The sequence below is a fragment of the Pocillopora damicornis genome, chromosome 9, assembly GCF_964200805.1.
Source record: "Pocillopora damicornis chromosome 9, jaPocDami1.2, whole genome shotgun sequence".
Taxonomy (NCBI): Eukaryota; Metazoa; Cnidaria; class Anthozoa; order Scleractinia; family Pocilloporidae; genus Pocillopora; species Pocillopora damicornis.
The window spans coordinates 13,648,202-13,658,622 of record NC_142678.1 but is presented as its reverse complement, the minus strand read 5'-3'; the positions used below and the strand labels follow the sequence as shown (position 1 = coordinate 13,658,622).

The 10,421-nt window shown below is 38.7% G+C and overlaps 2 protein-coding genes across 2 annotated transcripts; one reads left to right on the top strand and one right to left on the bottom strand.

The window, feature by feature from the left end:
• Nucleotides 1-5,009: 5,009 nt before the first annotated feature.
• LOC149040264 (uncharacterized) lies at nt 5,010-9,600 on the bottom strand. Its single transcript, XM_089182993.1, has one exon. The coding sequence runs from the start codon at nt 8,850-8,852 to the stop codon at nt 6,414-6,416; it is 2,439 nt and encodes an 812-aa protein (XP_089039119.1). The 5' UTR covers nt 8,853-9,600; the 3' UTR covers nt 5,010-6,413.
• Nucleotides 5,103-6,342, top strand: LOC149040265 (uncharacterized). The gene is made up of 3 exons (XM_089183033.1): nt 5,103-5,255; nt 5,346-5,431; nt 5,778-6,342. The coding sequence occupies exons 1-3, from the start codon at nt 5,103-5,105 to the stop codon at nt 6,199-6,201; spliced, it is 663 nt and encodes a 220-aa protein (XP_089039159.1). The 3' UTR covers nt 6,202-6,342.
• Nucleotides 9,601-10,421: the final 821 nt, after the last annotated feature.

The following is a 10,421-nucleotide window of genomic DNA, read 5'->3' as shown; positions in this document are numbered from 1 at the left end:
GTTCGAGAATTTTGTTGTAGTTTTGATTATGGATGAAATAACTGGTGATTACTCTCAAGAAAGATAAACGAACATTAGATATTAACTTTACTAGTTTCTTAATCCCTTTACGTGAAAAAAATGTCGCAATCAAAATCTATCGATATCTGAAAGCATTTTGACGACTTTTAGAACATACTTCGCGCGACCATCTCATTAAAGGTAAAAGGTTTCCACATATGTTATGGTAATCTAAATCTAATAATATAATTTTTTCTCTCTCTCTTTTTTTTTTTTTTACTGTTTGTACATATTTCAAAACAGGAGACGCCAGATAAATAACAGACCCGTGACATATGCAGAAAAGATGACGGACTTTTCTCATGTAACTCGCAAGGAGTAAATGTAATTTAGATATGACCAGAGGAGATCGAAATCACAATCTATAAGCCCAGGTCAAAATGTTTTCGACCAAAATGATTGTCATGTAAAAAGGTTTTCGCTGTCTGTCATACAAAAACGTATATCAAAAAGATAAATATTGGCTAAAAAATGACGGTAAACATTTTCACCGGAAGTAAGAGTTTTAATTCAGTTTTAATTCAGTGGATCTTAAAACTTTTAAGCGGGGATTCCTACAAATGTGATTTTAAAGAGTCATATGTAGTAGCTACCGTTGTGACAGCTGAATCGAAATTCTCCCGACAGAAACGAGAACTTTCAAATACTTAGGGAAAAAAAACATATTTGGGGAATGAGAAATTCCGGGAGCTCTTGTATCCACGGCCGTTCTGCACATTTCCATATTCTCGTTTTTATGGTTGTTGTTTCGTTTTATCTTTTTTCCTAACAGTCCAAAAACATGCTGAATTTTTTAAAGGTACTTTTCCAATTTCTTCTGATATCTACCAGAATAGGAGTGGTTTGGTTGTGTACGTGTTCGATGACCACAGGTTTCAGAAATCATTGTTTCATGACCCACCTAAATTCAGGCTGATGAGAGTGGTTGAGTTATTACAAGCGGTTTCTCACAGGGAGGATACCGGCAAGCAAGGTACCTGGTAGAATTGAAAGAATTTCACTCTCGTGTTTGCATATTTTGTGCAATGAACGTGTCAGTTGCCCGAAGCTGCTTTCTTATGGAGAGGTGACCTTCCATGCCTCGTCAATAGAGGCTATAGATTGAAACATCTTTTCGTGAACTAAGGCACAGTTGCGAAAATGAAGCTCTTTTTTGTCTGACGCCAGAGGGCAAAATAATTAGTTTGGGAAAGATTAACCCTTTTCAAATAGCTGACTCATTTTCTCATTCTTGTGAGATCTTCTGTGGTAGGGTGACGCCAGTAATTTGGATTGACGATTGTCTAAATTGCGAATGACGCTTCTGTGACTCATGCCAGAGTTTCTTATCGTTTTATTTCATGTCATGACGATTTTTTCCGCTTTCCCAGCCCTTTCTCTCTTGGCTCTATTGGCATTACTATATTCGACAAAACCGGTTTGACCCCCCTCCTTCCTCCAAAAGAAATCAGATTTTCTCAGTATCAGTGTCTCTTATGAATCAACGAAGCTATCTCTCGAGCCGGAGTTCTTGAGTCTTTTTTCTCTTTTTGTTTTTGTTTCACATTTCCCTCCCTTCACATCTTAAGTACTTTCTTAGAGACCTCGAGGAAATTCGGTGACATGCTTAGTTCGCTGCTTTGTGCGAGAGGGTAAGTGGTATGATCAAATGAGTTGATATCGTAAATTGGCCACCTTAAAGAGTTCCAAAGCTGACGTTTCGAGCGTTAGCCCTTCGGCAGAACGAAGCTTTGTTCTAGAGATGGAGGATAAGTTTAACTGAGGTGACTAATAGGCTATGAAAATTTTATAGCCCTGTGTATCTTTCTGTTATGGGAAATAAAAGTTTCAAGTTAGGACAAACTTATCCAATATTCTTAAAAACTGCCGTAATTTCTGTAATGAATTTTCATTAAGAAGGTTCTCTCATGGATCAAGTTTGTAATTACTGAAGTGTAAAGCTGTTTATTTTCCTTGAGATATTCATAGCCTCAGTCTGGTGGACTGTTACCATTCTAGGACATGTTAAGGATTTAGAACTGGTTTTGCCCTGGCCTTGCCACTGCTTTGCTGTGGTTATTTATCGTGTCGAGAAATTTGAATTTATTGGCGTTGTGATATTTATTTTATGGTTTCCTACGTAAAGTTTTATACTTGTGTTCTAAGACCTCTTTAACCAAGAGGAGTCACATGACACAGTTGTCGAGCTATGTAGAAGGAAGGGACTATCAACATCTGGCCGCATCTTAGAAATGCTGAACCGAGTGATGGTTACAGTACTAAACACGTTAGACAGTCCCACGGATGCTGTAGTAGCAAGTAAAGTGTCGCGGTCTGCAGTGGCATGAAAGACCAGGAGAAAACCAGTTCTAAATCCTGAACCTATCCAAGAATGATAACGGTCCATGCAGAAGCTATGAATATCACAAATTTTGTCTACCAGCATATAGATGTTGCCGTTCATATCTGTGGCTTGATTAAGCGTCACCCTGTCACCTTATCAATCGATAGATATTTACCATTGTCAAAAAGAAGAGCTGGAATCAATTCCCTTAAGGGGCTCGTTTGATCAGTAAAGAAAAACAAAGAAAATCATTTCCGGTGTCTGTCCCGTCTATCGTGTCGCCTAAAGTGTCACACAATTTATATACAGTGGGGGTTTACTGCTCCGGAATGGCTTACAGTCGATACAGAAGAGGAGAAAGTTGACATGCTGCATGACGTGAGGATAGTTAAGGCGCTGCGTAAACAGGAAATGGAGCATCGTATTGTATCAGAGATACTTGATCAGGATGGTGTAGAGGAGTACTGGATATAAATGATCCGTGTCATATTGTTACCAGCTCACGCGGGCGAAATATTGTAGTAGACTGTGACTTGACAATCAAGGTGTTTGACAACAGAGGCAAGTTTGAGAAATGTTTCAGAATTCCGGCTCTTCTTGCTGAAAATGAAAATATAAGAAACAGTCTTTAAAATCGCGGTTGTCTGGAGTACATTCTGTACATATGTTAATCTGATATACACTCTGATGGTGTCAGACGCTGATATAATAGGGTTTATAGCTAAACTGGATGGCAACTTTAAAGTTTCATCTCGTCAACCGTGATTATTTAGAGGTTCGAAAGGGGAAAGTTTCTAGCTTAATTACTGCAGGAATATTGGCTCTCAGGGGGCTCAGCTTTTCACATGAAGAGACAATTATTACTCAGTGAGCCTTACTGTTTTAGAACGGGAAGTCAGTGATTGTTAAATTCATGCCTCTGAAGGCGTACTGACACAAAAAAGAAACCTTGACGGTTGAAAATCAGCAAGTGGAATGCGGACCGGGCAATGTAATAAGTTGTTTAATTCAGGGCTTCCGACAAAAGAAGCACCTCTTCCTCTTCCTCCCCATATTTATCACCAATGGCAGCAAAATCTAACAAGAATACGATATACAACAAACTCGTCTGTGACCCTAGTTTCTGTTATTTTAGTCTTTGTTTCCTCTAAGTAAAGATCGAAATCCATTTTTGGGTGATGCTTTGATCAATTCTGAGAAAATGAAAGCTAAGGAAGAAAAGAATAAGGTCACTTTGATAGTTATTTTGGAGTTGTTGTGTTGTTTGTAAGTCTGTGGTTATCATGTGGGTCACGGTTCACTAAGGCATTGTCATCATGTGCGTATTCACATTTTTTCATTTTGAAATTGAGACAGTTCATCGTGCATGGCACGTGATGAAAGTTCGTTAAGTTGTTTTTAATTTCGGCGAGAAAAAGTGAACCAGGAGATTAGGAGCTGAAGATAAGGAAAGAACATCTGGTATACATGTAGTTACGAGAATATTTATCTATCGTCCTGAATGTTATATACCCAGTGATATCCATTTGGGAGGGGTGACACTTTCTGTAATGCTGTATACATCGCTATACGTTCTTAATACTACTTAATGATGCATAAAACACTCGAAAGAGGCGAACAGCAGTGACATGCACGAGAGACATATTATTCATAACAAAATATAGGTTATGTTCTGTAGCCTTCCTTTGTCAACTGTGAAGTGCAAAGCTGGGAGATAATGATATCTGGTTTGATTTAGCGTATGGGTTTGAGTCTCCAAATAAAAACTCAGTCTTTCACCCTCTGAGTTCACAAGGCTCGCTTTCAACCCATGCTGTGAGAAGGGATTCCAAAGATTCTAGAATTAAATTAGATCGTAAGTGTGTAGGGCCAAACCCCGATGAAGAGCCACATACTAATTTAATTGAAGGAACCCGTTTCAGCTCCAGTTGTGGTATAACAGTTAATTACGAGTGACAAGGTAAAGAAAGTACTATAAGTAAAACACATTAAAGCTGAGAACAAAGCTAACAACTAAGGAAGATTCATGAACAATTATCATCTTTTTTTTTTTGCCTCGGGCATCAAACAACATTTCCATTGAGTCAAACGATGCCGTAATGTAATTGAAAATTTAAATGATCACGAGTAACATTTTATTAAACAAAACAAAAAGAGCTTTAAATTGTACTTTTACTGATACCAGTCAGGGATTTCTGATGCTCACGCTATCATTCGTTGGTGAAAGGAAGAACTTAAGACCACAACAGCCTATTCAAGTGTCTGCGATGAGCAACATAGCTTTTCAAAGAGAAATATGTTTTTCAACAAAGGATTCTTTGAAGAGGCTATAAATCTTCACGCCAGCATTCCTTGATTGCTTTCTCTTTGTTATGCTTTGTTTTGTTATGATTTTTTTACGCTGACCGCAATCCTCATTCCAAAATTGCAATCATCTGTGAAATTTTACCATCATTTGTTCTTTTCTTTGCGTTCATCGACGCTTGAGAAGTTGCTGATTGTGTAAATTCGCTGTAAAGAGGTCCCAATTTCTTCTGATTACTAAGTTCCAAGCTGCCATTATGTCTTCGATCATAACAGCAGTGTTCAAAGCGACTATTGGATGGCTCGTGGATAAAAGCAGAGATCATGGCCAGAAATCAAGGACAGCCAGCGGTTCCGACCGTAGGCTCATTTTATGCGAATGTTGAATAGCTGCTAAGGTTGCCTCGATCTAAAAATGGCGGCTAAGAAGACGTGTTCCTTTTACCGCGAATTGAATAATTTGAGCACTGCCGATTTTTTTAATGATCAAAAGAGGCTGAAATCATCAGCCAAGGGACCATATTATGAGGTGGAACGTGTGATTTCAAAGAGAAACCGCAAAGGCAAGGTAAGTTGCTTCGTTTTGTTTGTCCGATCTGATGTACTCAAATGGAGTCAGTCAATAATCAGGCTAAAATATATCTCAATTACGCCTTAGGTTGAATATCTTGTGAAGTGGAAGGGCTACGGCTCCCTCTCCAACACTTGGGAACCAGAAGAAAACCTTAATTCGTTGGCACTGAAGTGAGAACGGTGTTTTGATTAAGATAAGTTCTCTCATTGGGCATTAATATGGAACTTGACAGTAGCATTTCTGAGATTCTACGATTTGATCAAATAATTTAGTCACAAGTTCCGATGTTACAATCTTAAAACCCGTGAAAGCAAATATTTTGAAAATTCTAATTTTTTAAATAAACCGATTGTTGTCTTATTGTCATAGGCAATATTTAGTGATTCAATTTCCCTGTTTGATGGTTAATCTTTGGCATTTTTGTATATAAAATTCAAGTACATTTTTCAACTGTACAGGTATCTATCTCTATCTGACCAAAAATAAATTGTCTTTATTGATTTTTTCCCTTTTTAGAGCATATTTAAACCCAAAGCCTACCCAGGAGTTAATTAGTTCAAGTGTGGATGCCTTGCATGCTGCAATTTTGGAAAACCTTGCCTCAAAGAGTTTATCTCCAACAATCATTCCATTCAGGCATGATGTTTTCCAGTATCTTTTCAGGGGAAAGGGGAAAAAAAGCCAAGACTTTGGAAATGTACTGTTGGAAAAACAGGATTTTTCCAACTGCTCCCTTCCAATTGATTGGGACAGACTTTTAGATAGCTTGGGGGATGGAACACTAGTTGAATTTCCTATAAAAGTGCGGCTATTTATGTCAAGAAGCCCTAAAAACCATACTGTGAGCAAGGAAAAAGCAATAATATCATCGCCTAGGTATTTTATTGAAAAACTAAGCATTAATTGTAAGAAAAAGCCATTGCGTGTTTCTGCAAATTAGTTTATTTATAAATGTGTAAATGGTTTTGTGTACAATATCAGTATATATAATTCTGATACAAATCAGTTTTTATACTCTTTCTGTCTCAATATAATTGTAAATACCTGTACCTTAAGAATAAATGACAATGTTTTACTATCATGTCAATCCTACCATTAATAAATCTCTGACCTATATACAAGATATGCTACTACAATTCACAGGTGGCATTATTAATTTTTCTTCTCTCGTAGTCTTTTGCTCTTCCTGTTTTCCCTGAGATCATGTTCCCAATAGGAACTTTTCCTTTTACTGTAGGTTCTCTTTGCACGCTCACTGTCGCGTAGATTCCATTGTCTGGACTCAAGCTTAAGAATGTCAGCAGGAGCATCCCATTTGTTAGATTTTTTGTGAACTATAGCCCTGGCCATATCATTGTTTTTTTCAACTCCTTGCCCTGTAAACAGTTTGATAGTTCTATAGTTTTGCAGAAATATGGGAATGTGGTAGACCATAGCATGCATGTATGGGGTTACATTAGCTCTTTTATAGCCATGCCTTTTTTCTCCTAGTGATGTAAACAGATTCACCCATTCCTTTGCTTTCCAGAAGTAGTCATTTATCATTTCTGTGGAGGGATTCCTGCAGGTTACAGTGCTATACATTTCCCTAAACTTTTCCCATACAGTTTTTACTACTTCAACTGTATCTGGCTGAATAATCCCATTGAGTTTGGTTGGAAGTTCATTAAGCAATTTTTTCTTGTCTGACCCCAAGAGGCTAGTAAAATCGTATTGCCCAGACCCTTTCCCATCAGCATTTGTTTTTTCCCATATGTCAAAGGAGACCCCACATGATCGAATTGCTGCCTGCAAATTTTTTAGGTGTTCATTTTTTTGTTGACATTTCCTCTTGTCCCAGTTTTTGCTTCTGTCCCAGTCTAAGGCATCCCGAACCAAATTTTCTATGAGAACATCTGAAATCCTTAATAGAAGGTGCAGTTCATCCAACACTACATGATCGAGCTCTATATGAAGTAGAGGCTCATGTTCACAGCAATATTTGTCATTTTGTTTCTTTTTCTTTACTAGTTCAAACATCTCTGTAAGAGTTCTCCTTAGATCTGGAGATTGATAATGGTCTAAATTGAAGCTTGTGTCCCACCTCATGTCTTTGTGTATTTTGCACCATACACATGCATAGTGTGAGGTAGCACCCTTCAAACCCATCACAAGTAAAATGAATTTGTAATCGCCCCCTAGGAAAAATTCCAAATTAATTGATTTGCCACCCACTTCTATTTTCTTCTTACTTATAAGAGAATTGATGTCCTTGAAGACATCTTCAAATGACTGCCTTAAGGTATTGTAGTGTTCTTTACCCTTCACAACAGCTATGGTGTGGTTACCTTTTGCTGCCATAACTTCATCATCTGAATGGAGTAGGGCAAAACTCATAAGTATGAAACTAGAATTTCTGGTCATTCTCGCCCCATCCCCTGAAATTTTGATTTGTACATGATCCACATGTGGATGGCTTGCCACATAGTCTTGAACCCTGTCTCTCAGAAGGTCAGTGAATGATGTCTGTGCCCCTTCCGTCTCACCGGGGGTGGAGGTGATATGACAGATGTCATTCAGCTGACTTCTCCTTTGCTTTACAAGGTATGACTTTGGCAAGCCATCAACTACCATTGTAAGCTCATGATAAAAGTTGTCTCCAACACAAAATTTATCTAATAAAAATAGCACCTTTTCTACTTTGGACTTCTCCTCTTCAGACAGTGAGTCAAATGCATTTGAGTTCCCATTGTAATTTGACATCTGGTCTTCAGCCATTACTGTGTGACTGATGCCAGTCTTTTGCTCATTCATAGTCATTGACTCTAGTTCCAGTCCAAATGACTTTGCAAACCACAAAGCAGTTTTGGCTCTACACATAAATTCCTTTAAAGTGCGAGACTTCTTCTTCACCTCTGATATATCTTTCCCCACATAAGTTTTGTCTGAATTTTCAATTTTCTCGAAGTAATGTTGGAGTTCTTCATTCTTTGACTGAAGGTTAGACAAACTTTGTTCCTTCTCTTGAATGGCTAAATACATTTCTGCAAATAGCTGTTTACTCTCTGCTTCAAGATGCTGGTAATTCTGCTTCCACTCCTCCAGTTCATCTCTAATAGCCTCAGTTTCTTCCCTCAAGCAAGTTACTGAAAGTGTTTGTCCTTCAAAAATGTGGAATCTTCTCACTTTTGAGTTAAGTTCCTCTCTCTTGCTACCTCCTTTGGCCTTTGCATATAAATTCTGGACCATTCCAGCAATTTTTGCAAGGGTATTGTTTACTTCTTTTCGTATTTGCTCATCAGCAGTTATGGCAAAGGTATGATGAGGAATACAATACTCAAAAAGGTCAACATAGGTGTATTCCTGGACTGCTGCAGGACTTAGATCACTGCTAGTTGATGCTGACTGATTAGGCTGACTTGCCACAGCAGCTGTCTTTCTAACCTTCTTCTGCAACCCTAGGAATTCATGCCAAGCCTTTATCAATGGATAGGGAATATCCACTGCCACAATGACATTTTTTGTGACTGCCTTTGCAGCATAATTTAAAGAGGGGCTTTCGATGCTCAATTTCCATTTTAAAAAGGATTCCAGTGGAGGTCTGTCAGACATTCTATAATTTTAAATTTTACGTCTACTAATAAACGAATTAGTTCCAAGCCAAATCAATGTTCTGAGACTTAATTTCACACTACAGGAATTGTGCGAAGGCCATAAACAGCAAAAAATTTGCATTTTATCACGTTTCTGGAGCCTTCAGTGGCTCTTAAACAGCGGTAATTGCCTATTAAAGCTTCACAAAATGGCGGTTTGTTGACACCGATTTCGGAGGTTTTCTTGTCATGATTAAGACACATGTTTGCACCGCTTTGCAGCCAAATTTTCTCAGCGAGATGCTCTCATTCGAAACTTGAATTTCCGCATTATTCAGATCTATTTCGCCGAATGTTGGAGAACTTACGAGCTTTCAAATAGCTGTGGAATTGAGGAGCAACCTTCGTAGAGGAAGTTAAGATGTGTGGAGTTGGTTCATGGACACGTACGGCAAACTTGTTGGGAATGAAAGTATGTAATCAATTACCAATTTAAGACCGCTAAGTCGCCACGAAAAGCCCAAAAGATGGTCCACTGCTGCCGAATTTTGGCACGTCGTTACTGCGAGCGACTTTGCGTGAGGTATGTTTAGGGTGTTTTATCATGTTTTAGATGTGTGGAACTTGACTTTTCACATGTACGATTTAATTACAAATGGATTTCTTACTTCTCTCATACAAAGCTTTTATGAAGCTGCCATATTTAAAGTCCACAAATTGCTAGGAGTGCGCATGCTTAGGGGCCATGTTGTCCTCGATTTCTGGCCATGTGAGGCAGCGAAAAAGCTTAAAGATGGCGACGTAACAGATCAACGGCTTCGCGGCATCATCATGCGAGAAATCGATGAATTAAAAAATAGGCTGGATGGATTAGCAAGGAAAGATTTGTTAGCAAGTATTAGCTTCTTTAGAGAAGGAATCGAGCGGCTGTATGATGTATTTGAAGACACAAGGGGGGATGGCGCGGATACTGAACGAATGAAGGACTTGGAGCCTGAGCTTAGTAAATCTGCCAGAAGAAAGCTCACCAGAGCAAAGAAGAGATTCGAATTTTCCCTTGAAAAAGCAACAGATGCTTTTTCTAATGAAGCGCTTTCACCAAATGATCGCATCTTAGCAATGCTGTACCGAGTGATGGCAACAGCATTAGAATCAATAGACCAACCCAAGGATGTTGTAGCACCATGTAAATTTTTTATTAAAGAGCTCAACGGTCTGCCAGTGGTTCAGCAAAGTCTTAAAGAACAGCTCAAGACAGGAATCAGGGTGAAGGGTTTATTTAACAAAAAAGAACGACTCAAAGTTATTTCCAGTGTCTGTCTTGTCAATCGTGTCGCCTACGATGTCACACAAACAGTATTCCCGAAAGAACCATTGCCACAATGGCCCATGATTGATACAGGAAAGGAGAAAGTTGATCTGCTGCGAGACCGGAGAGTAACAAAAATACTTTGTGAACAGGGTATGGAGAACTGTAGTGTACCATGGATACTTGGTCATGATGGCGAAAGGGAGAACAGGTTAAATGTTCCGGGATGTATCGCTACCAACTCAAGCGGGCATTGTCTTGTAAAGGACGATGGCTTGA